Here is a 27,715-nt window from a genome sequence, read left to right on the forward strand (position 1 = left end):
TCCAATAGGACACAGATTGTAAAGAGCAGGGGGTTATAACCCTCCATTTCTCTATATAGGCTTTAACCTTTCTAGATTTTCGTGTCCCCTTTCAGTGATCACATTCCATTACTCCCTTGCCCTCCATGGAGCTGAGGCAGGCCCCCACCACCACCTGGCACAACAAGCTCAGGACAGCGGAGAGCACCCCCTCCTCCATCCTCCGCCCTGCCTCCGCCCACCCAGGGGAGGTCACATGACCATGACGTCAGACGGAGTCCTGTAGCTCTCCGGATCCAGCATCTAGCAGCATTCTATCTTGACAAGCGGCTGCCAGCAGATCGCTCACCCCCCATAGACAAACCATGGCCGCCCCCCTGTCAGACTCCGACAAGAGGAAGCAGATCAGTGTGCGGGGCATCGCCGGGCTGGGCGATGTGTCTGAGGTCAGGAAAAGCTTTAATAGACATCTGCACTTCACCTTAGTGAAGGATCGGAACGTGTCCACCCCCAGAGACTATTACTTTGCCCTGGCACACACCGTGCGGGACCACCTGGTGGGCAGATGGATCAGGACCCAGCAGTACTACTACGAGAAGGACCCCAAGGTAAGTGATCATGGGGGAGGGGGGTAGGTACAATGCATGCTCAGTGACACCCATCATCCATCTTAGCTGAATCATTACAGCATCCCCTCCACTTCTCATACCAGAGGATCCACCTACAGACCATCGTGTCCTTGGATCTGTTTATTTGTATGAGGGAGGTGGAGAACATCAATAACCATGTATGCTGGGCACCCCCTATCTATCACACAACAGCTGTCATCAGTCCAAGAGGTCATAGCATGAGATCTGACCCAGATCTGGTGCTGATCCATATTTCCCTGCAGAGAGGAGATGTATGGGTCTGGTCAGCACTGCAGTCATGGCTGCGGATGGAGTTGTTTGTCTGCCAGTTCTGCAGTGATGCTGGCACTGTGTATACAGGTCCTCTTCTTCCATACTGATACAAATGTATCATTTTTATTTTGTATCAGTTCCATTCATGCAGAGGTCTGTAGAATTGTTAAATAGTATGCAATTTTTTATTAGTTAACAAATCTATATCTCTAGGTTGATTTATCACGAGTCATAAATCTATAGATATTGATACAGTCAGGGCATGGGGGGATGGGAGATCAATAGTGCTATTTGTAGAATGGCGAGGCCTGTGGGAATAGCTGTGCTCATATAAGTCCTCAGCATCCCTTCTTCTTGTGACCTTGAATTCAGTTTAGGACACATTTAGATCTATGAGTGTGTGTAGGGGTGCGTCCCCCTCTGTAACGATAGACAGGCACGTTGACATGCACCAACAGGAGTTTCCTTCATTTAAATTTAGAATTTGGAGTGGATAGGGTTAACAGCCCTTGACCAATGCTTGTTAATATCTGTTGCCAACACATCATGTTTTATGCATTTTGGTGCGCTGCCATTGACATTTATGGGCCTCTGCGCCTCAGTACTGACATTCTTTAATATGGTGAACCATGACACAGGCGCTCTATGCCAGTGGTCTCCAAACTGTGGCCTAGGGGACAAATGCGGACCATTTGCTTGCTTTTATCCAGCCCTTGGGGTACTTTAATCCACTGACACCAACAATGGGGCACAGTTCCCCCAATGATCCTAAAGATGGGGCAAAGTCCTTGCTATGACACCAAAGGTGGGGCACAGTTCCCCCCCCCCTCCGAATGACACCAAAGGTGGGGCACAGTCCCCCCATGACACCAAAGATGGGACACAGCCCCCCCCCCAGTGACCCCAATGGTGGGGCACAGTTCCTCCCAATGTGACACCAATGGTGGGGCACAGTTCCTCCCAATGAGACACCAATGGTGGGGCACAGTTCCTCCCAATGTGACACCAATGGTGGGGCACAGTTCCTCCCAATGAGACACCAATGGTGGGGCACAGTTCCTGCCAATGAGACACCTTTGGGAGTAACTGTGCCCCATTGTTGGTGCCATAAATCCTCAGCGTCTCTTCGTCTTGTGACCTTAAATTCAGTTTAGGACACATTGGGGCATTGTTTACTGCCATTGATGCCAGGACATTTTCTACTCCTGATAGACACGGTCGGGCCCACTTAATGTCTGAAGGACCATAAACTGGCTCTTTGTTTAGTGTGGGGACCCCTGTTGATGGTGATTTACAACAGGTGCGCTCTATACCAGTGGGGTCCAAAATGTTGACCAGGGGCCAGATGCGGCCTGTTGCTTGCTTTTATCCAGCCCTTGGGATACTTTCATCCACTGACACCAATGATGGGGCACAATTCCTCCCAATGACCCCAAAGATGGAGCACAGTTCCCAACCCCCCTTTTCCCAAAGATGAAGCACAGTTCCCAACCCCCCTTTTCCCAAAGATGGGGCACAGTTCCCAACCCCCTTATGACCCCAAAGATGGGGCACATCCCCCCCCCCCATGAAACCAATGATGGGGCACAGTTCCTCTCACTGACACTAAAAATGGGGCACAGTTCTCCCCCCCCCCCCTCCCCATGACACCAAAGGTGGGGCACAGTTCCTGCCAATGAGAACTGTGACGATCATTAGTGCCAAAAATCCTCAGCGTCCCTTCTTCTTGTGACCTTGACCTTGAATTCAGTTTAGGACACATTGGGGCATTGTTTACTCCCATTGATGTCAGGATATTTTCTACTCCCAATAGTCAGTGGCCATGATCCAGCCCTCCTAATGTCTGAAGAACCATAAACTAACCATTTTTGTTTGGAGAGCCCTGTTCTATACCAGCCTTTGACTGTGATGAATTAAAGGGGAAGTTTAAAAAAAAAAAAAATACTCCCCTTTGTGCTCCAGCTGTCCAACATTGACTCTAAAACCGAGAACTCAGCGATTACATAACCACTGATCGCTCCGCTCTCGGTCTGCTCAGAGAGGAGAGGAGTGACTGTCAGTCTCTGCTCCTCCAGCACTCACTGGAGGGCCAGGCAGGGGAGGGAGTAGGCGCAGCTGGCTCCGGCTCTCAGCTGAGAGGTGGAGCCAGCTGTCAATCAGGCAGTTGGGTGGATAATGACAATATTGTTGGGATCCTTCTAGAGCCAGGAGCAGCTCTGCTAGTGGGTAATAACCTGCTATCAGCTGACTCTGGGTCATAGGAGAGCAAAAGTAAGCACACTCCTGTGATCCACATATATAAATATAATATATTGTGTAATACAATACTCCAGTAAAACTGAAAGTACTTATTTTACAGTAAGGCTAGGCCCGAACTGCAAGGTTTAATTGTTTGTTTCTTTTGAGGGTATGGGAGAATTACTTTTACTTGACTCATTCTCCACTACCCCGGCAGATAGCGCTTCACAGTAGACTGTCCCTTGGACTGTCACTGGTCTCCATGATGTCAGAGGACTTTAAACCACCGGATTGCAGGGAAGAAGAGGCTTCGGCGACCGGTCTAGCAGCATGGAGGTTCAGGGAAGTAAAACTGCTGTACCTGGACCCCCTAGCAGTGCAGCTGCAGCTCAACAGAAATGGAGGACTCTGTTTCCCCAGAGTTCAGCTTTAAGAAATATATAAAAAAAAAAACAATGTTCTAGGGCAGGGATCCTCAAACTATGGCCCTCCAGCTGTTGCAGAACTACACATCCCATGAGGCATTGCAAAACACTGACATTTACAGACATGACTAGGCATGATGGGAATTTGTAGTTCCTGAACAGTTGGAGGGCCATAGTTTGAAGACCCCTGCTCTAGGGCCTTTCATTTTGACAGGTACGTGGTGAGATGGATGGATAAATGACATGACATTTAGATTTCCCTGCATGAGAGCTAATTGGATATTGGAGCACATGCATTTTGCCTTCACTAGCTTGAAGTCACTGACCCCAAAGGAGCATGCAGCCAGTAAAACCCGAACTACCATTCTGCATGCTTGTTCCAAGTCATTTATTTAGCCAGTATTGAAGTCGGGATCAGCTGCTGCTTTACAAATCAAGTGACCGATGACAGCTCAAATATTTCTGTCCTTGTATGTCCACTTTAAAGGGTCATTGGTAATTCACTCCACCCCATTCCCTCTAAAAGAAATGACCTCTGGATACCAAACGCCTGTCCATCCCAGTGTACCTTGCAAATCCTGAAAATTGTCCTTCAGAAGGGGCAAAGCCAACACCCGCTCCCTACGGGCCATGAATCAATTCCAAATTACGGGGATTAGTTACCCCTTCTACTCTCCTATATCTGATGTATATTGATGGCAATACTTGTGTCCAGCCCATCCTGGAATGTCCTGGTAATCAGCTGATGTCCTTGTAATTAGGAGACTGGAGGACACTGAGATGGTTCTCATGGTGCCAGATTGACCAGAGGATTTTCCCTGGCTTGCTAGATTCTAAGGTCCCTACCTGACATTTGACATAACAAGCGGAAACTTATTTATTTCACTGTTAAAAATCTGCATTAATAAAATGTTTTATTTAAAAATAATAAAACCTATATTATTTTTCTATAAGAGGGGACGAAAAGAAAGGATTCCTCATTCAAAGTGGAAGCTAAACCTCCTCTGTCCTACAGCCAAGGAAGCTGCCATCATAGTCTTGGTTTGATTTTCAGTCGCCATGCTGCTGCACATGTGATCGGTTATGACACTCACATTTAATGGATTGACATTTGAGTTGAGGGCTCAAGCAGCTGTGACAGCTATTATTCACAGCATGTCTTAAATATTACTGCTTTGGGAAACCGTTAAATTAGAGGTGCTATGAATGGAAGTATTGGTACCGAAAATTCAGGCTGCACTTACCCAAAACCAAAAATGATGGTTTTTAAAAAGAAAAAAAAATTTATATATATAGTTGTTGTATTATATTTGTATTTTTAATTAATTTAATTAATTTAAATGAATATGAATTAGTCATCCATTTTCAGGCACTTTTAGCGCAAGAAAAGCAAGAAAAATGTCTTCACCCTGGCCCCTTGCACTTCTGCTGTGATGGTAAAAATTTTGCTTGCTGCATTTTTGATAAGTTAAAAAAATGCACCAAAAACGCGCCTCTCCCTCTTTGAAATGCATTGAAAATGCAACAAGAACACATCAATCACGCAGCCATGTTACTTTTTTGATGCGGTTTTTGAGTCCCATGACCTATGGAAAACGCACCATAAGCACAGTAAAACATGTTTTCGGCACCTTTGTCTATCTGCAAAATGCGGAAAACACCATTTTCGACCGATATGTTTCGGCCGTCTAATTTCTGTGCATCTCTAAGGAAAGTTTCACCTTGGTGTTGGGACTTTGAAGGCATTGCGTATTAGGATAATGAAAAAATATTTAAAACTAATGTTTATTAATCCAATAAAAAATATAAAAATGTGTTGTACAAATAGTTACACATGCAAGTGAAGATACAAAAAATACATAAGATCCGTAACAATGTAGATACAACACAATAGTGATGAATTGTAAATGCACCAACTGTGGAGAATGCAGTCTTCAAATTGTGACTTCCTCCACCCAATGAGCTCTCCTTCGTCAGGGGGTATAGGAGGTATCTCTTCAAGTCAATCACTTGGCAAATCACTTGGATATTGGACGTATCTTCTTAAAAACGAGGCCTAGTATTTCTGCCTGTACACCCAGTACATGACACACTCTATGGAGAATCATTAAGAAAGAAGACAATGGCATAGAATTATTATCTTAAAGGTTCCTTGGATTTTCTGTGGCAAAGCCACATAGAATTAAAATAGGTATCACTGAGACCCAAGAGGACTCCGTCCCTGGGAGTCCCGAATACTGATGTAAATGTACCAAAATTGGTACAATAATTGAAATTCCACTGAAACCCGTTGCTGTAGAGATGGTATATGGTGTCATCTTTTGGAAGTGCAGGCTCCTAAGTTAAATAGATGAGCTTGGTTAAGTGCCGATATAAAGAGGAGCTAAATTCATCAATTTAAAGCGCAGCTAAAGCCCCACTGTAAAACAACTGCGAGCAGGCAGGCTTTTATTGCAGAAGACATGCACTGTCTCTTCTGCATTAAAATCCCCCTGCCTGCCGCTTGCTGTCTCCTCCCGCACTGTAAACTGAACTGTGCATGCGCAGCTCAGCTTACAGCGCTGGGAGGATGTCTTCCTGCGCGTGCACAGGAATGACGTCTTTCCCCCACAGGCCAATGAAGAGGCCCAAAAACCGTCACCGAAGAAAATGTTGGTGCAGGACCATTAGACAGGCAAGCATGGAGACTTTAGTTCCACTTTCATTTCCCAAAAAAGCTGTACTGAAGGCATGCTGTGAATAACGGTCACAGTTGCTTGTGCTCCCGACCAAGCTGATAAACCATCAAATGGCTGCTGTCGTACCTGTTCATATGTGCAGCACCATGGCAACGGCAGAACAAACTGAGGTCAAGATGGCGGCTTCCATGACTTTAAAGGATAGGGGGCTTTAGTTCCTCTTTGAGTTATATTAATTGATTTAAAGTGATTGTAAAGTCTCATTTTTTTTCTATTAAAAGAACAATCATCTTGCACTTACCTACTCTGTGCAGTTGGTTTTGCACAGGGCAGCCCAGATCCTACCTCTCAGGTCCCTCTTTGGCTTTCCTGGCCCCTCCCTCCTGTTGAGTGCCCCCACCAGGGCCGCTGATAGGGCAGTACAACCAGCCCTGTTGTACCGGGCCCGGGCTCCATCAGCTCTACAAGGGGCCCGGGCAGCATCACAGTAAATTTCTGCATGTTCAAAAAAAATAGTTTTTTCTAAACCTTTTCCTAATTTGTAATTTCTTGGGGGTGTAATTACATTTTCTTGGGCCCTATAATGACAGCAGAAGGGCCCAGGAAGTGAGTGCAGTGGCGGGACTTTTTTTCCATTTTCGGGTCGCATGTATACATAGGATTTAGTTCCATGGTGATTTGCTGCAATATAGTCCTGGCTGCTGCTGTCCACTGCCTTGCCTGGCGGAGGGATACAATAATTCTCTGCTCAGCCCCGCCTCCCCTTACTCAAGTGCAGAGTGTGATCATGTACGGAGGCAGATTGCTCAGCAGCTGACAGGGAACAGCAGGAGGACAGCGTGGCTGGATTGGACACAGTGAGTGAAGAGCAGAGGACAGAGACCTCACTGTGTCCTATGATCTCAGCATGAAAATCACACAGGCTACAGGTGCCCTGTCACAGTGTCACATGAATGCTGGGGATGCTGACTTTAAGCTATGACTGTAGTGAGTGTTACTGCATAACAAAGTCAGCATCCCCAGCATCCATATGACACTGTGACAGGGCACCTGCAGCCTGTGTGATTTTCATGCTGCTGATTATAGGACACAGTGAGATGGTACTTTAAACTTGTGTTTGGGGGACAGTAAACATGCACAGTCAAACCACTCCCCTTTAACCTCTTCCCGCCCATTGATGTATCAGTGTTCTGTCAGAATAGCGCTACCTATCAGATTCTGCTAGCAGAAGTGGCATTCGGAAAGAACAACTTACTGCGCATGCACCATGTGTTCCAACATGGCGACTATGCGTTCCAATAGGTTTCCTAATGTGACAGAACACCAAGCAGCAGCGGACATCTTCTTACACCCACGCAAGTCTGGAGTTTTACATTTATTTTAGCAGTAAACTCACCTTATATACTGAAATAGACTATTTCACCGCAGCCGAGTGGAACAGTCTATTTCACTATAGAATCAGTTTGTCGCTGAGCAGTGCGGGGTGTACCAAGGTGGCCGTCACCACATTGGCCGCAGGTTTCTCGCTATATTTACTAGAATACAATAATAATACAAATGTAATACTGTGATTTATTCTATAAGGTCAGTTTACTGATAAAATAAATGTAAAATTGAAGACTTGCGTGGGTGTAAGAAGATGTCCGCCGCTGCTTCGTGTCATTAGGAAAGCTATTGGTATGCATAGCGGCCATGTTGGAATGCATGCCACATGCGCAGTAAGTTGTTCTAGTCTGTATATTACTTCCGGTAGCAGAATCTGATAGGTAGCGCTATTCTGACAGAACACTGGCACGTCCCTGCATTGGAAGGGTGATATCTTGGTCATCCCTGCATCATAATAGCCCCAGCAACTTTGCACAAAGTAACATAAATAAAATAAAATGTAAAACCTTTTTAAAGCCCCCATTCCCCCTTGTTCATGAGTAATTGCAAACATGCATGTTGGTCCCGCACATATATACGTAAACGGTGACAAACCTGCATTTTGTTTTGAGGCGGGGCCAGGGATGGGGTTGAAGGGGGCCCCATCAGGTAGGCTGTACGGGGCCCCATCATTCCTAACAGCAGCCCTGGCCCCCACAGCAAGCTGCCTGCTATGGGGGCACCCGAGCCGAGGGTCCTGTACTACTTTGGAGCGACCTGCATGGACTTCAATGATATGAAGTCCGTGCATGCAGCTCCGAGGTTGCGGTGCGAGCTGTGCACCGCGACTTCACAGGTCACCCCCCGGGAAGTCGGGTCGCCTGTATTTGAACCGGCTCTTAAAGTACAAGTTCATTTTTAGTAAATTTGTACTAAATTTAATCGTCCGGTCCCCCCCCCCCTCTTCCCCGGGGTGCAGCCTGTTATGTTAAAGTGATTGTAAAGTCTTTTTTTTTTTAAATCACAAACATGTTATACTTACCTGCTCTGTGCAGCTGATTTTGCACAGAGCAGACCAGATCCTCCTCTTCTCGTGTCCCTCTTCTGTGCTCCTGGCTCCTCCTGTCCAGTGCCCCCACAGCAAGCAGCATGCTATGGGGGCACCCAAGCCGAGTCGCAGCTTCCTGTGTCCATTCAGACACAGAGCCGTGACGTCCTTCTCTCTGACCCCGCTCTCTCTCTCCTGATTGGCTGACTAACTTTGATAGCAGAGGGAACCAATGGCGATACGCTGCTGTCTCAGCCTTTGAGGGGAGTCCCGGGCAGCTGAGAAACTCCTGCAACATCGCTGGAAAATTATGGGCTCAGGTAAGTATAAGGGGGGCTGCTGCACACATAGGTTCACAGAATTCATTAAGATACTAAAACCTTCCGCCTTTACAATCCCTTTAAATACTTGCCCCCCCCCCCCCCCCCCGCCAGATCCAGTGCAATCTTTCTAGCATACCTTACGGGCTCCTCTTTGTAGGGTGCATATGCCCTGTGGCCCACTTCCAGAAGGTGAGCTGTATTCCACTGGAAGACTGGAATTTGGCTTACTTCTAGAAACAAATGGGACCACTGTGCATGAGCACACTACGAAGAGGAGCAGATAGGGACACTACTGAAAAAGCCAATGGGCACCAGGGTGAGGGGCAATTATAGTAAAGTATAAATCTACAAAATTTTGTGAATTTATCCATCAACCTAAGGGAAACTGATCAGAACTACCTGTTACTAATCGGACTACAGGAAGCTAAGGTCTCATTTGCTAGTTTGGGTGAATCCGGTTATAGATGAGCAGATTCGATCTTGAACTATGGGCATGGAGGCATCTGCCTTTCATTGGCCATACTATAGGACCCATCACTGACCATCCTCGGACTCTCCCAATGAAAGAAAGCGGGCACAACCTTGTTCTTACATTTCTTTTTTTTTTTAAAGGTATTTTATTGGTATTTGCATAAAAAAAAAAAAAAAAAAAAAACACAAACAGTAATTCCAAACCAATGACAACGAATAACAGGTACATCAAATAATAAACGATAGCAGATACAAACCAGGAGTACATACCATCCAAACAGCCATCACAATAAAACAGCAAGGAATGGAATCAACAGAAAAATAACCAACCCAAACCCGCCCCCCCTCCCTCCCTACCCAACCATCCGACCATATAGAACCAGAATCTAACAGTAGTACCAGCATAATAGCACATCGCACAGGACTAGGCTAATGTCTGGCCAACCCCCGTAACACAGGCTCTCCATGGGGACCGCCCAACTACACCTCCAAGGAGCCTGAGACCGAGTTCACCCATACCAACCAAAGCTTGTTAAATTTTTTGGGGCAACCCCTAGCTAGATAGGTAAGTTTATAAAGAGGTAGAGCGCCATTGACAATAGAGACCCAAGCCTCCACAGAGGGAGGGTCAGGACTCTTCCACCGTAGCGCAATCAATTTTTTGGCATAAAAGAACAAAATTCTAGTCAGTACCCTCTGAGACTGGCCAAGGCTCTCCTCTGACAAGTTGCCCAGGAGGCACCTATCCGGAGAACAAATATTCGGAAGAGCCAATTTCTCCTCCATTAGACGACATACCCCTTTCCAAAAGACCTGAATCATAGGGCAGGTCCACACCATATGAAAAAAGTCCCCCCTAGGGGCCTGACATCTGGAACATGCAGCAGAAGGGAGCCTACCCATACAGTGTAGTCTATGCGGAGTGTAATAAATCCTGTGCAAATAATTAAGCTGAATCACCCTATCACCTGCCGCAATACTCCCTTCAAACTGGGATTCCAGTAGTTCATCCCACGCCTCCACCTCCAACTGTGGCAGGTCCCTGCCCCACCTTTCCCTAATTTTGGCCATCCTACCGTCTCTATCCAGACTGATCAGAGCATAATATCTGGAAATAAGCTTACAGTGATCGTCAGCCAAGAGCTCCTTCTCCAGACGGGCCACGGCCAGGTGCACCCCTCTAAGACCAAATTGTACCGCCACTGCATGCCTAAGTTGCTGGTACAGGAACCAGCAAGAAGAGGGGACCCCCAGCTCCAGCCTCAGGATTGGGAACGACTTGAATTCATGGCCTTCGAACAGTTGATGAGCATACTTCAGATCAAAGGACGCCCACCTTCGGGGATCAGATAGCTTGTACAATTCAGGGAGACCAGGGTTATACCACAGCGGAGCATTAGGCGAATTATTAAAGGAGGAACCCCCAATACGTTTGTTGCAGATCATTGTAATTTTATATGAAAGCTTCAGAATCTCCGCACCCCCCGAAGGATAGGGACCCCTCCGGTATAAGGAGTTGAGAAGGGCCTCATAGGAACCCATCACCGCTGCCGCGGTCGTAACCGCAGCATTGGGGAGGTCCGGGAAGAACCAGGCATGTACATGGGTCAATTGGGCCGCCAGATAGTACGCCTGAAGGTCAGGGACCGCCAGCCCGCCAGCAGTAGCAGGGAGCTGCAGAGTCCGGAGTGATATCCTCGCCGGCTTCCCCTCCCAAATAAACGTTAGTAATAGAGACTCTATAACCCTAAAAAGAGACCTGGGTAGGTACACCGGAGCCTGCCAAAATAGATACAGAAAGCGGGGTAAGTATACCATTTTAAAAATATTGACCCTCCCCATCAAATTCAGGGGCAACTTGGTCCACGTGGACAGCGTCAACTTAAGTCTTTGAATCAGCGGAGTAATATTATGGTCCACGTAGGAGCTAACCGGCTGTTGAACCGTCACCCCCAGATATTTAAATGAGGAGACTACCTTAAGCGGATGCGGAGTGTGGATCGTAGGGACAATGGTAGGATCAAATGGAAAAATCACCGATTTGGTCCAGTTGACCCTGAACCCGGAGTATCGGCCAAAATCATTTATCACCTGTAACGCAGCTGTCAGTGAATCAGTACAATCTGCCAGATAGAGCAGCATATCATCAGCATAAAGGGAAGTTTTTTCAACCAGATCCCCTATCCTACAACCCTTTATCCTCCCATCCCCCCTCAGTAGGGCCGCCAAAGGTTCAATGGCCATGGCAAACAGCAGGGGAGACAAAGGGCACCCCTGCCTAGTGCCACGGCTCACGGAAAACGAGTCAGAAACAACATTATTAACCCGAATCCGCGCCACTGGTGAGTTATATAATATCTTAACCCATCCTATAAATGTAGGGCCAAAGCCCATCCGAGCAAGGACCGCAAACAGGTAAGGCCATTCCACTGAATCAAACGCCTTATGAGTATCCAAGGACACCACCACCCTAGTGTCCACGGTCCCCGAAGGCATCTGGAGATTCGTGAAGAGTCTGCGCAAATTTATCGCCGTAGAGCGCCCGAGAATGAAGCCGGTTTGGTCCGGGTGGATAAGTTTAGAAATAACCGAGTTCACTCTACGGGACAGCACCTTGGCTAGGATCTTAACATCCACATTAATCAATGAAATAGGACGATATGACTCACAGTGTGTGGGATCCTTGCCCGGCTTTGGAATCAAGACAATAAGGGCCTCCCGGAGAGAGGGAGGGAGCTCACCCGCCTCGAAAGCCTCCCTATACATGTTCAACAGACGCGGAGTGAGGAGTTCCGAATAAGCGCGGTACCACTCAACCGGAAATCCATCAAGGCCCGGAGTTTTATTGGCAGCAAAAGAGGCAACCGCGGCCCCAATTTCTTCAGCAGAAATCGGAGCATCCAGTGCCAACCTGTCCTCCGCTCCCAATTCAGGCAGTTGTACCTGCAGCAAGTATTCGTCCAGCTCCGCCGTGGTATAGGAAACCTGAGAGGTATACAAGGACTCGAAGAAGGCCACAAAAGCCGTCTTGATATCCTCCCTAGATGTGCACAAGTGAGACTCCGCATCATACACAGCAGATATGGCCGTAACAGGGTGTTCAGAGCGGGAAAGATAAGCCAAAATTTTACTATTTTTATCCCCATATTCAAATACACGTTGTTTTTGATAGAGAAGTTTTTTCTGAGTTTTTTCAAGGAGTACCAGGTCTAGTTGTCTCGCACTGTCTCGCCAGAGGGAATAATTAGAGGAGGAAGGGTTCCGAACATATTCTAGTTCCGCAGCCCTCACTTCCTCCTGCAGAGACTCCACCCGCCAGGCCCTATCCTCTCTCAACTGATGGATAATCCCTGCAACCGTACCCCTCATAGAAGCCTTGAAGGCATCCCAGACAATGTCCCCAGCAGCCGTCTCCGGATTAACCCGCCAGAAGTGGGCAATCTCCTTAGCCGTAGCATTAAAAAAGACCTCCTCCGTTAGCCACAAGGGGCTGAGCCGCCATGTTTGGAGGCCACGTGTCACAGAGAGACCAAATCGTAGCAACACAGGAGAATGGTCCGAAATGGCCCTAGGCAGATAGGAGACAGCCACGAGTCTGGGGAGCAAATCCGGAGACAGCAAACACATATCAATCCTAGACAGAGTTTTATGGGTGGCAGAGTAACAGGAATATTCTTTCCCAAGTGGATTCTTCCAACGCCAGCAGTCCACCAGGTTATACCTGGCTAGAGAAGCTGCTAACGATGAAGGAGGACCATCCTCTCCAGGACACCTGTCTAACCCAGGAGACAGTACAGAGTTGAGGTCCCCAGCCACTATCACTGGCCCCTCCGCCACCTGGAGGAGCTGGGACATCAAGGCGTCCCAGAAACCCATGGTAAACGGAGGGGGGACATAGACAGATACAAAGGTATACACCACCCCATTAATGAGTAACAGCAAAATTACATATCGACCATAAACATCAGTGACCACATGTTTAACCGAGCAACCCAAGGAGCGAGCAACCAAGACAGACACTCCCCTAGCATGAGTAGAAAACGTAGCATGGAAGGTGTACGCCACAAAGGCCCGTTTAAGAGCCATAGTCTTGGAGCCAGTCAAATGAGTCTCTTGCAAAAAAATTATATGCGGTTTGTATTTCTGAATATAAGTAAATACCAAAGCCCTCTTAACACGGTCATTCAGTCCCTTGACGTTCCAGGACAGGAGTGTCAGCGTCTCCTCAGCCATCCGAGCAGATGAGACAACAACAACCCCCGCCAGGGAAGGCAGCGCCCCCACGGGGACCATAGTAGGAGTTCTCCATAAAGGTCTCCGGGAAGTCAGCCAGACAGAGAAGAAGAAAAAAAAAAAGCATACTGGTATAGCACAAAAGTACATAGGTCGGATAACAGTCCCCAAAAAAGAACAAACCCCTCCCTCCCCCCACCCTGTTCATGACCCCAACTGTCACAAACCTACACCCCAAACCAAACCAAAGGTAGAACCGTAGGAAAAGTACACGAATACTCATAGCTCAAGTGGACCTCCGGGGCCACAACGAAGTTCACGGATATGTAGCATCCAGCTTGCAGGAGTATAGAAGCCTCAAACACAGGAGTCCACTGGTTCCAGCAGCCGAAAAAAAATAATAATACAAAGTTCAGTGCTCATTAATGTCCCAAAAACAACAAGACTGTGGAAAAGGAACCTGGGCAACAAATCTCCCGAAGCAGCAAAGCCTCCCGGCAAGGGAGGAAGCACAGCACAATAGGTATCGCATGACATTCAGCAAGGGATTAGGCTCTACCCAGCGAATCCATCCATTGGTCAGCATCAGCAGGATCCAGGAAAAAATGCACTTTGCCTCCGTGCACCACTCTTAGCTTCGCAGGATAAAGCATACTATAGGGGAGATGACGGTCCCGGAGCCTTTTCTTCACTCCCATAAAGGCCGCACGCTGTTTTTGCGTAGAAGCAGAGAAGTCAGGGAATATGGTAATAATACTGTTGTTGAATCTCAGATCCGGAAGGTCCCTGGCTCTGCGCAGGGCCGCGTCTCTATCCCTGAAGTGCAGGATACGTGCCAGCAACGGTCTGGGCCTAGCCCCGGGGACAGGGGCCCTGGAGGGGACCCGGTGTGCCCTTTCGATTGCAAAGAGCGGGGAGAAAGTGTCAGGACCCAGGGACCTACGCAGCCAGTCCATCAGGAAATCCACTGCCTGTCCCCCCTCAGCCCCCTCCGGGAATCCTAAAAAGCGGAGGTTGTTACGGCGCAGGCGGTCCTCCATATCGCCCAGCTTTGCAGCCTGCGCCCTCTGCTCATGCTGTAGATCCCGGATGGCAGCGGGGAGGGGGAAGACATCATCCTCCACAGCGCTAATCCTCTGCTCCGCAGTCGTCACCCTCTGCCTAATTTTACTCACGTCTTCCTTAAGGAGCGAGAAGTCCACACGGAGGGTGTCTATCTGAGACGTCAGGGAGGCCTGGCACCCCTTAATAGCGTCCATGATCTGGCGCAACGTGGGCTCTACCGACCGTCCAGATGACTTGCCACTCGCCCCCCCCGGAAGGCCAGGGGAAGGCGGCAGTGCCGGCCAATCACCCCCCTCATCCGACCACGGCAGGAGTGGGCTATTAGAGGCCTCCAGGCCCGGCGACCGGGGGTGGCCGCCATCTTGGGCCTGCTCCGGACGGTCCGAGCTGCAGCCTGCCGGGGACGGGGGCACATCCCTGCCGTATTTTACCATCTCTGCACAGGTCCGGGTGGTTCCAGGAGTAGAAGAGAGGCCGATCCAGGTAAGTATATCGGCGGATGGAGCAGGATTGCTGAAAGGATTAGTCAGTGGCAGCGGAGCTCTCTAGAAACGCTCCTCACATCCCGGAAGTCGGACACGCCCTTGTTCTTACATTTCAGTGACCTAAAATTAGAGCATCCGGCTTAGTAGTCACCCACGAACACTCCTGAATTCCTAACACTTACCAAAGCATTGCATTGGGCAGTCACACCAGGATGGGATTGGACTGTTTATGGCCGTCTTTCTTGCTCTTTGCATGTTGTTTCTTTTTGTGCAAGCTTGATTGCAACAAATGATCGGATATTAAAGGGTAACTTCACTTTTGTGGGAAATATTGTAAAAAAAAAAAAAAAAAATAATAATAATCTAGCATATACAATTGTGGCACAAGTCATATTGTAAGGTAACGCTATCAAAAATGACCTTTCCTTTTCAATTTGCAGCTCCTGTAATTTTCTGTAAAATTCAAAGCAATATGGCTAGCTGGAGGTTTTTGTACACAGATGGTGTAGTGAACGCCCACCCAGATATGTAATTTCCTACTTGTGTGATTGGCTGATTGATATTCCCAGAAGTCTGCACTAACGTACAAATCCGATTTTGGGTATCCTCCCATCCTCTGCCACAAAGAGTTCAGTTTTAGTGAGATAAATCACATCTAAAGAGATTCAGACCCTGCCACTTTTCTCATTCGAACCCTGCAAGTGCAGCAGCTGATCACTAATGAAAAATATACTCCCATTCACACATTCACATAGACTTTCCACATGGACACAGACAATCAAACAGCTATTTCTTCAGAATAACAAAAGGTAGGAATCTGCAACAACGTTTGCTAAAATCCCTGCAATGTACAAAGATCACACAGCGGGGAATGTTTTTTTTTTTTTTTTTTTCTCAACAAAAGTGGAGTTAGGCTGGGTTCACAATTATGCAAATTGGATTTGGGTTTCCCTGTTTTCAATTCGCATGACAGGAGATTGACTGGCTCTCAGTGGAGCCGGGTATACACAGCTCAGGGGTGGCCATGGTCTGCACTGGTAAAGGGCTGGTGCCTCTTCTAAATCAGGCAAAAATTCGGACCTGCTTCGCACCTGAAATGGAGAACAGGGACGCACCGGACCCCCTGCTGTAAGCTCCGGCTGCAGCATGTGGGAACCCAGCCTCCCTCTTTAAAGAAGAAGTATCCCCTACCACCCCCACTGCTGTACATCCACACTGATCATAATGAGATGAATAACTTAAGAGGTATTTTGTAAAAGCGTACAGCGAGGGGGGGTGACAACAGTGCTTGTCATTCTACACCTCATTGAGAGGAGCCTGTCAGCGGGAAGCAGAGGGGAACACATGAACAGGATTTTGGGCTGCGCTGCTCTGAGGATCAGCCACAGGGGTACAGGGTACAATGTAAGGGAGATGACAGGTGGGTGATGGGATGGGCGGAGAGAACACCCATAAATTGGGCTTTAGTCTAGGGTGGGTCTGACAGCCAGCAGAAGCAGAATAAATCGAACCAGTGCTTTTATTTCTCAGTGAAAGGAGACAGAGGCTTCAGATCCCCGCTGTCCCCTATGGGGGAATCGGATGAGAACGGACCGCCTGTCCGTTCTCATCTGATCCGCCAGACAGATGGAAAATAGGGTTTCCATCCGTCCGGATTTGACGGACAGGATCAGATTGGATGTCAGCGGACATGTCGCCGCTGACATCCGCTGCCCCACAGAGATGCATGGACCATCCGTTCAGATCTGCCTGAAAAACTGACAGGCAGATCTGAACGGTCCGCATGTGTGAAAGGGGCCTTAAATGACCCATTTTTTAGACCTTATTTACTTTTATCTGTTTTGATTTTTGATGTGCAAGAAACACATTTCACAGAGGTCACTGAAGGAGGAGAATTATGGAGGACTGTTCTCTGTGGGTAATAGGTGTGGGTAGTGCAGTGATATATTACTCCTCTGTACAGAAAAAAATGGTGAATCAATTGACTGACCTTCAATGGTACCTTCACCTCCAAAAATAATTGTAAGCTCTTAGTTTAATTGAGTGCATTACACCGCTTCCCTTGAAAATTGTGTGTTCCTAAAATTTGCATTGGGTTCATTCACTCAGCGGTATCATTTCTTTATGATGAATATTTTCCGTAGTGTGTTTCATTATATGCTCACTGCTGCACGTAAATTGTCTGAGAATTCCCTAGGCATATGTTTCAGCTTTGCTTGAAAGCGATATGGAAACTACAGCCATACTTCAGGCAGATTTTCAATAAAACACTATGTATGGTTCTTGTGTATTCATTAAAACAATCACTAAATATATTTTTAAATGCAGCTGTTCTTGTACTGTTTATAGTTTTGTATTGGCTTCTTCTAATTCCAGCACCTAAAATACCTCCCTCTCTCCCAATCTAATGGGCCTATAAGGTGTACTGCAGTGTACATTTTGTTGAAACCGATCAAGCTGGTGGAAGGACAGAGCAGAAGGATGGGCTCATCTGTTATCTGCTGCTCCTTTAGTGTCTAGTCTCATGCTGGAAGCAGGCATGTGATCTGTCTGTATTAACTCATTGCTTCTCAACTTAGTGCCATTTAGGTTCCTCCCGGATGCCAAGAGCACAGGAATTAGTTTTGCCTTGGATCACTCATAAGGTGCCATAGTGTGGGCTGGCTGTCCACCAGCACTATATCCGCAAATTATGCTGGAGGGCCAAGATGCATTGGGTCATTCGTTTAGTATTGTGTTGGCGATTGGCCTGCCTGTGCCATGGCAAAGCATGGCGCTGATCCAGAGCAGACAGCATTCAGGGCCTCCACCAGCATTCAAGAGAGGATGGAAGTCCACATCCTTCAGACCTGCTACGCCTTCTGCTGTGCTGCTGGAGTCAAAATGATGTGAAGAGGGGGCTATGTGATTAGCATGGACTCTATCATGTAGGTACTCTGATGTGATGGGGGGGCTCTGATGTGAAGGGGGTTTATGGTGTGAAGGTAATTTCATCAAGGCAGTTATGTGCATTGTCCAAGTCTCAGGTTTCCCAATTAGCCGTAACATTTAATTTTTTAAAATATTTTTTTGCACTGGGGTGCCTTGGGATTTTACATATTTTAACCGCTTGCCGCCCGCCGGCCGCAGATATACTGCAGCAGGCTGGCTCGACTGCGCGAATCGACGTATGGGTACGTCTGTTCGCAGGAGTGGTCCTGGGGGCGAGCGCGCCCACCCCCCACTAGGCAGCGGGGATGCCGATCCACGGGACCGGCGGCAATCGGTGCCGCCGGGCACCCACAATCGCTCCCCGCTGAGAGAGAACAATGGTTAGCTGTTGTAAACACAGCACACCGTTGTTCTCTCTGAAATTATCACAGAGCGCATGTGATTCTCCTATATAGGAGCACAGGTCCCTCCCCCATACAGTTAGAAAACACTCACCTAGGTTTACACTTAACCCTTGATCACCACTGGGTTAACCCCTTCCCAGCCAGTGTCATTATTACAGTAACAGTGCATATTTTTAGCACTGATTACTGCAGCAATGTCACTGGTCCCCCGAAAAGTGTCAAAAATGTCAGGGGTCCGATCTGTCTGCTGCAATGTCGCAGTCCTGCTAAAAATCGCAGATCGTCGCCATTGCTAGTAAAAAAAAAAATGTCATAAATCTTTCCCCTAGTTTGTAGACGCGATAACCTTTGTGCAAACCTATCAAAATACGCTTATTGCCATTTGGCCTAAAAGGATGAAAAATTTTGATTTTAAAATGTATTTTTTTTTTTTTTTTTTTTAAATTGTCGCTTTATTTTTGTTTTATAGCGCAAAAAAATTAAAATCCCACAGGTGATCAAATACCCCCGAAAGAAAGCTCTATTTATGGGGAAAAAAAGGACATCAATTTTATTTCGGTACAGTGTCGCACAGCTGCGCAATTGTCAGTTAAAATAACGCAGTGCCGAATTGCACAGAAAAGGGCCTGGTCATTAAGGGGGCAAATCCTTCCGGTCCAGAAGTGGTTAAAAAAGGGTGCTGGGACTGAAAAAAGGTTGAGAAATGCTGCTTTAACAAAAAAAAAAGAAGTCAGGTCGTCAGCCTAGTTCTACTGTCTGGTAGGTCTCAGAACTGCCTGAACAAATTTCCATCTCCTTTGACAGGTAAAGCAGCTCCCATAAATGTATATTGATTGTCTATTTAGCTGTTTGCTTGGAGTTCAGCTTTGATATAGGTTTGTTCTCTGGTGTGTATATAATAAAAGGATATATGAATGAATATAGATATTCGTAACAGTGTAGTAATTTTAAAAAAGTTTGTGAACTGCTATTTAGAGATTTTGAAACTCCACCATGGAGTCTAGACATCTGGGATTAGGGATGAGTTTGGGCGTGTTTGGATCTTAAGTGATTGTAAAGTCTTTTTTAAAAAAAAAAAAACAATCATGTTATACTTACCTGCTCTGTGCAAAACCAACTGCACAGAGCAGCCTGGATCTTCCTCTTCTCCGGTCCCTGTTCAGTGCTCTTGGCTCCTTCCTCCTGTTGAGTGCCCCCACAGCAAGCAGCTTGCTATGGGGGCACCCAAGCTGTGCTGCAGTTCTGTGTGTCCATTCAGACATGGAGCAGCCGTTCGGTCTCCTCTCTTCTGATTGGCTAACTGACTTTGACAGCCGCGGGTGCCAATGACGCTGCGGCTGTGTCTCAGCCAATCAGGAGGGAGAGTCCCCAATGGCTGGGGGACTCATGGACATCCCTGGATAGAAAAGGGCTCAGGTAAGTATGAGGGGGGGCTGCTGCACACAGGTTTTTTATCTTAATGCATAGAATGCATTAGAGAGGTTGTAAACTCCATTGAAAATTTTTTTTTTTTCCAACCTGAAAGAGAAACACATAATGAGCTAATATGCTTCGCATACTAGCTCATTATGAAATACTTACCTTAGAACGAGCCCCCACCGTGCCGCCCGCTTACATGTATGACGGGCGACATGTTCAGTCGCCCGTCTTCCGGGATTGTGGCATCCGGCCATCTGAATTGGCCGGTCCCGCGATTACGTCACTCCCGCGCATGCGCGCGGGAGCCGATGGTCACGGCAAGGGGCTCTGAAGGAACGGCACCAGCGGCCGTTCCTTCAGAACGCATGCGCCAGTGATGTCACTGGCTGAATTTAAGGTAAATATCTCCTAAACGGTACATGTTTAGGAGATATTTACAGTACCTATAGGTAAGCCTTATCATGGGCTTACCTATAGGTAAAAGTTGCAGAGGAGGGTTTACTTCCTCTTTAAGATAAAGAAAACTTCTGACTTTACAACCCCTTCAGGCTCCGTTCACATCTAGGTGTTCTGGATTGTGGGCGGAATCACTGCGATCCTGAATAAGCGCAAATCGCAGGACGCGCGTGCGATCCCAGGCATTTCCATTAGGACCCCAATTGCAGTGCGATTGTCACCTGACATTGCGCTAAAACTACGCAAACAGAATCGTGGGTCACCTGACCTGCAAAAGAAGTTCCAGACAGCTGCGGCTGTGTCTCAGCCAATCAGGAGGGAGAGTCCCCGATGGCTGGGGGACTCGTGGACAGCACTGGATAGAGATGGGCCTCAGGTAAGTATTAGAGGGTACTGGGGTGGCTGATGCACACAGAAGGATTTTTGCTCTGCAAATGAGTCACCTGCGTCTAGGCATTGCATGCCGGAAGTGACGACACTGACAGCCCGATGGCGAGATCCTGCGTTCCACGGATCTGGGAAGCATCAGAGGCCACCGAGGCAGTCCCATGCACTGGAACAGCGTGGATATCACGATCGGGCACCCCAGGACAGTGATACTGAGGACCTTCACTTAGCGCTACATGCTTTTACTTCACTTACCTTCGTGAGTAGTGCTTTACCTTTTGAATTGAATAAAACATCCCCTGTATGCTGCACTTAAAAGGCGCTTGTGTGTATTTCCTTTGTTTTCTTCAGAATTGCTTCTACTCCCGCAAACAAGCTGCCACTACAGTGGGCATTCTACACCACTTTCATGGAATTCCTTTATTGTATTTATTACTCCCATTCAGAAAGTGTCCATTTGTAAGATATGCATAGAGACTTTTTGGGGTCACATACTGAACGCTTACTTATATATAATATTGTCATTGTGTTGTCGTGTATACATGCAACTGCGGGGCTGGGAATGCCTTGGCTGCTTATGATTGGCAGGGCATTGGGACAACTTCCTGGTGGGATAACTAAGGCTGGTTTGGATTAGGATTTAATGGCCCTTTTCCACTACGTGGAACCGAACGGTACAGCTCGCTTAAACAGTACCACCTCGGTTCCAAGAGGGCCGTACCGGTACCATATCCCACAATCCTTTGCATGCAGCCTTGACTGTTTGTCACTACTAGCCACTGATTGGTCAGAGAATCGTTGTTATCCCACCCACTTACTACTTTAGTGGAAAAGCAAACCGTACCGAACCGTTCCAACACTGTACCATGCGGTACCATGCAGTGGAAAACCAAACCAAGCCAAGCAGGGCCGAGTAGAGCCGAGCCAGTACTTGCAGTGGAAAAGTGCCATAACATACTTGAGCTCATCCCTTCTTGGGATCTATACAGAACAAAATTAAAAACGCAACACTTGTTTTTGCCCCATTTTTCATGAGCTGAACTCAAAGATCTAACAAAACCGGGATTCATCCGTGAAGAGAACAATGCACAATATTTTGCAAACTTGGTGGTGCCAATAGGTGTACCAACAGTTGGAATTTAGGCTGATTTGAGCCATGTATGGCAGCTCCTAGCCTACAGGTCACAGTAGTTATGGTGAATAAAAAAGTCTACACACCCCTGTGAAAATGTCAGGTTTCTGTGATTTAAAAAAAGAGAAAAAGATAAATCATTTCAGAATGTTTTCCACCTTTTAATGTGATCTATAAACTGTACAACTCAATTAAAAAACAATCAAAAGGAGTAAGGTGCAGATATATTACTACTATCCCCACTCACCCAGCACTATATCCAATATGAGTAAATACTTGATATAAAATACGTAATATAAAATAATGCAATGAATCCCTTGAAAGAAAGCTGCTGTTATAAAGTCAAAACATATATATCCGTGGCGTGACGTCAGACGTCCGTTACTGGGGTGACCGCGTGCTCACGCTCTTACACGTTTCGTCATCAAAGGACTTCTACGGAGGGTGTGGGCACGCGGCATGGCCACCATTATTTATCCCACTCCCAGGGTGAGCGCTGCCCCTCTGGGAGTGAGATAAATGATGGTGGCCGTGCCGTGTGCCCACGCCCTCCGTAGAAGTCCTTGTATGATGAAACGCGTAAGGGTGCAATGTCATGCCAATGAACTCTGCCGGCAAGGTACCGAGCGGCGGAGACGCACAGTGGAGTCGGCTGAGGAGTCAGGTTACCGATACTATTCTGTTATGCCCTATGTCTTTGTGCTAAATGTGAGTTGTATATACAGGGGAGCAGGGGACTATTTTACTAATAAATGATTGCATGTTACGCTAGGAGTCCTTCCTCCTTTACTTACATGGTATGCACATGAACTGGGAGCTTTATTGGGAGAAATTTTACGGTTGCTGGATAATATCTGTGGACAAGTGGAAATCCTGGCTTAGTGAGCAGCGGGACAGTGATCATTCCTGGGGCCATTAAAGCGATCTGATCAAAAGCGCATTTAAAGCCAAATTTGGTGAGTGAGCATTGCTATAGATGCAACACAGAGGTGCGGTGGAGGTGCACTGATTGTTGGAGCACGGATTTATTGGGATCCATTCACCTACTCTGTTCATTGAACTCCTACTGGCTTGGGTGTGCAAGTTGTAGCAGTTTTGCTATCTTTATGGACTGATTTGCATATACACGCAGTGCTGCTAGTGTGACTTTGTTCTCAAATTTTGCTTTTGAGCCATTTTTGCACATATGTGATATAACAATTAAAAAACAAACTGAAATCTTTTAGGTGGGAGGGGGGAAAGTAAAAAAAATAAAAATAAAATAATGTGGTTGCATAAGTTTGCACACCCTCTTTTATAACTGGGGATGCAGCGGTGTTCAGAATTAGGCAAACACATTCAAACTCATGTTAAAGAGGAGTAAGTACACGCCTGCCATCATTTATAGTGCCTCTGATTAACCCCAAATAAAGTTCAGCTGTTCTAGTAGGTCTTTCCTGACATTTTCTTAGTCGCATCCTACAGCAAAAGTCATGGTCTGCAGAGAGTTTCCAAAGCATCAGAGGGATCTCATTGATAACAGGTATCAGTTAGGAGAAGGATACAAAAGATTTTCCAAGACATTAACACAGTGAAGACAGTCGTCATCAAGTGAAGAAAATATGACCCTACCAAGAACTGGATGTCCCTCAAAAAATTTATGAAAAGACAAGAAGAAAACTGGTCAGGGAGACTGTCAATAGGCCTACAGTAAAATTAAAGGAGCTGCAGGAATATCTGGCAAGTACTGGCTGTGTGGTACTTGTGACAACAGTCTCAGGAGTGGGAAGACGGAAGCCTTTTATTATGAAGAAAAACCTCCAATCCTGGGTAAATTTTGCAAAAACACATCTGAAGTCCCCCAAAATCATGTGGGAAAATGTGTTCTGGTCTGATGAAACCAAGGTTGAACTTTTTTGGCCATCATTTCAAAATATGTTTGGTGCAAAAACACTGCACATCACCAAAAGAACACAATACCCACAGTGAAGCATGGTGGTGGCAGCATCATGCTTTGGGGCGGTTTTTCTTCAATTGGAACAGGTAGAAGGAATTATGAATATCTGGTAAGTACTGGCTGTATGGTAGATGTGATAACAATCTCCCGTATTTTTCTCCCGTATTTTTCATATGTCTGGGCTATGGGGTAGAGTGGCAAGACGGAAGCCTTTTCTTATGAAGAAAAACATCGAAGCCTGGCTAAATTTTGTAAAACCACATCTGAAGTCTCCCAAAAGCATGTGGTAAAATGTGTTCTGGTCTGATGAAACCAAGGTTGAACTTTTTGACCGTAATTCCAAAAGATGTTTCTCAAAAGGAACACCATACCCACAGTGAAGCATGGTGGTGGTGGCAGCATCATGCTTTTTGGGCTGTTTTTCTTCAGCTGGAACAGGGGCCTTAGTCAAGGTAGAGGGAATTATAAACCATTCCAAATACCAGTCAATATTGCCACAAAACCTTCAGACTTCTGCTAGAAAGCTGAACATGAAGAGGGACTTCATCTTTCAGCATGACAACAACCCAAAGCATACATCCAAATCAACAAAGGAATGGCCGAGCCAGAAGAAGATTAAAGTTTTGGAATGGCCCAGCCAGAGCCCATACCTGTATCTGTTCGAAAATCTGTGGGGTGATCTGAAGAGGGCTGTGCACAGGAGATGCCCTCGCAATCTGACCGATTTGGAGTGTTTTTGCAAAGAAGAGTGGGCAGATCTTGCCAAGTCAAGATGTGCCATGCTGATAGACTTCATACCCAAAAAGACTGAGTGCTGTAATAAAATCTAAAAGGTGCTTCAACAAAGTATTAGTTTAAGAGTGTGCACATTTTTGCAACCATATTTTAGTTTTTTTTAATTTTACTTCCCTCCATCTAAACGATTTTAGTTTGTTGTTTAACTTTAGTTGTACAGTTTATAGGTCACCTAAAGGTGGAAAAAGTTCAGAAATGATTTATCTTGGTCTCCTATTCATAGGTGTGCGCAGCCTATAGCATTAGGGTGTGCACCCCAAATCTCAAAGACACATGCATGTGTATGTCTACATGTATATCGCCCCAGTGCATTCATCTCCCTGCTGGCACAATGAAAGAGAAGTGCTTAAGCACTTCTCTTATGGCTGAGCTGGTAAGAGTGAGATCTTTCCCATCTCCCCACCGCCACACAGAGCGATAATGCTAATGTGCACTAGGTGATTAGGGTGTGCCCAGGCACACCCGGCACACCCTGTGCGCATGCCTATGCTCCTATTTTTTTCACATCACATAAACCTGCCATTTTACCAGGGGTGTGTAGACTTTTTAAATCCTCTATACATAGCGGCCGGCAGGAGAAAGTACAGAGCTGAGAAGGGGACAGGCTATCCAGGACATGTAATGAAGTACAAAGTGATTTAATGTCATTTTCGTAGGAAGTGAACTCGTTTTTAATGTACAGGGTGTCCATATGTTTTATGTATATTTAGATTTATTGATGAAGGATAGAGACATCCAAGTATTGTACGGTCTCTGTTTTGCTCTTTCGAACTCTTAACAACCTTTTCCTAGGTCACTGTAAGGGTAGAGTAGTAATGGATGCCGACAGCTGTTCATTCATAAGCAGCATGCTGTGAAATCGCTATCCTGGTGTCGCTGCGTGCATTTCACACCTGCAGACTGGCTGCTGGCACCGTCAATTGCTTGTGTGATGATTCAGCTGTGTGTAGAGTATTTTTACCCACACTGACAAGGATGCAATGGCTCATTTGCTTTGTCTATAAGCTCATTAGACACAATTCTGTCCAGTGCTGGCACCGTTCAGGTAATCAAAGCTGATTACAGTAACAATAAAATTGAGGTGGGGGATGTAAAGTGCAAGGTGGAGGCTACTTGCCAACAGAGTTGCTCTAGAGCATCCGATCTCAACCTTTTTTTATCCCATAGGGACCCCTAAAATTTTTAAGTCTCAGGGAATCCTGACTAAAAACCAACTGGGGATCAATGGGGAAAAATACCCCTAGTGTTGGTGGTCAGTGAATGCCCGCTATAAATTGGTGGTCGGAATGCCACCCTTAAAGTGGTTCTAAAGCCTAAATATTTTTACCTTTTTAAAAGTATGGGATTTTTTTTTTTTGGTGTTGGGGGGAGGGGTCATACTTGCCTAGGTGGATGAAGCATCGTTCCGATGCCGCACATCTGTCCCCCTCGGCTCGAAGACCGAGATCTGAGCGATCAAACGCTCCCTGCTCTAAACCCCCCTTTGTGCGCTCTCACTGGAGTGCTGGGCTGTGGAAGGGGCGGGGGCTCAGGCTATCGCTGAGAGGCTGTGGGCCGATCCCGACCACATGGTCACAATCTCTCCTCAGCCTGGACCGGCTCTGTGGTGTCAGCCGACAGCGGACATCAACCCACTGTCTGCTAAAAATTGGTCACAAGAACAAACTGCACTCCTGTGATGCACAGGAGAAGTACAGCCAGACAAGCTTTGGCTGTACTTCTCCTTTTAAAGTAGAACTATAGGCAAAACCTTTTTTCTTTTTTTTTTTTTTTATTGGATAGACCCCTTTAGGGTTTATTTTTTTCCATCTTTGTCTTATCGGGGAGATTTACCTTCACTTCCTGTTACAAAACCAAAGACCCGAAGTTAGAGGAAATCCCTAGAAATTAAGGGAATCTCTCTCTTCCCTTAGTCACCAGCACTAGTATCCCCATTGAGAGATTTCCCCACTATTACTTTTTTGGGGACAACCCAAAATTTGGGATTTTCTTTTACTTTAATGATGGTAAACAGGAACCATGGAGAGGGTCGATCTCCCTAACGGAAGCATTGAGAGCAATAAAAACTGACAGGTGCTGTAATCCCTCTGTCCTTCTCTGTCCAAAACGAGAGAGTTTTGCCTTTGTTATACTTAAATGCATTCCTTGCATTAAGGTAAAAAATGTATAGGTAGTAGTACCCCCCCCCCCCCCGAGCCCTTATTAGATACAGCACTGTGCTCGTCATCAGTCCTCTACCCTCACTTCTTGGTCCCACAGGCTTTCCTGAGGCTGCAGAAGCCATTGGCCCCAGTTGCTGTCAATCAAAACCAGTGACAAGGGATCGGGGGGCAGGGCGGTCTGTGTTTATAGATGCAGGCAGCAGGGCTCGAGAGCAAGCTCACACGAGTGCCCCCATAGAAGGCAGCTTTCTATGCTGCGCACTCGCTGAAGGGGAAGAGCCGGGAATGCTGGTGCAGGACCACAGAAAAGGAGGTTCAGGGACACTCTGTGCAATGGAATTGAACAGAGTAGGTAAGTATAAACATGTTTGGTTTTTGACCTTTTGCATTTACAATAACTTTACAGACATCTAAAAAGGATCTTTGGTGTCATGTTTTTGGCTTTATCAAGTGGTCCCAGATCTATATGGGCATCATCAAATGGAAGGACAATCCGCCACAGCTCAAGGAACCTCTAGCAACCTCTGGAGAAACCCTAGTTTAGAACAGCTGCCCTAGAGTCTAAAAATGTGTCCTACTGTATACATATTATCTAATGGAGACAAGTACAGGCGGTCCCCGGGTTACAAACATCTGACTTACAAACGACTACTACTTTCAAACAGAGACAACAGGAAGTGAGGAGAAATCTACCTCTAGGAACGGAAATTCACTCCTGTAAGAGTTCTAATGGGAAAAAGGAGTCTCCACTGAAGCTTTATCACCAATCCTTGTTTCCACAACCCAAAATTTTCAAAATCCAGTTGTCATAGGGACAGAAAGTGAGAAACTCTTCTATTTCTAATAATCAATTATATTAGAACCACAATAAATTGGGGTCC

At 46.5% G+C, this 27,715-nt stretch overlaps 1 protein-coding gene across 1 annotated transcript in view; it reads left to right on the forward strand.

The window, feature by feature from the left end:
- The first annotated feature begins 232 nt into the window (after nucleotides 1-232).
- PYGB (glycogen phosphorylase B) overlaps nucleotides 233-27,715 on the forward strand; it is a 178,687-nt gene continuing 151,204 nt past the window's right edge. Inside the window, exon 1 of the mRNA XM_082252542.1 lies at nucleotides 233-587. Within this exon, the coding sequence (XP_082108668.1) occupies nucleotides 345-587 (243 nt within the window). The 5' untranslated portion in view covers nucleotides 233-344. The remainder of the gene's footprint in view (nucleotides 588-27,715) is intronic.

This window comes from Pelophylax lessonae (genome assembly GCF_965119305.1).
Source record: "Pelophylax lessonae genome assembly, chromosome: 3".
In the NCBI taxonomy this organism is placed as follows: Eukaryota; Metazoa; Chordata; class Amphibia; order Anura; family Ranidae; genus Pelophylax; species Pelophylax lessonae.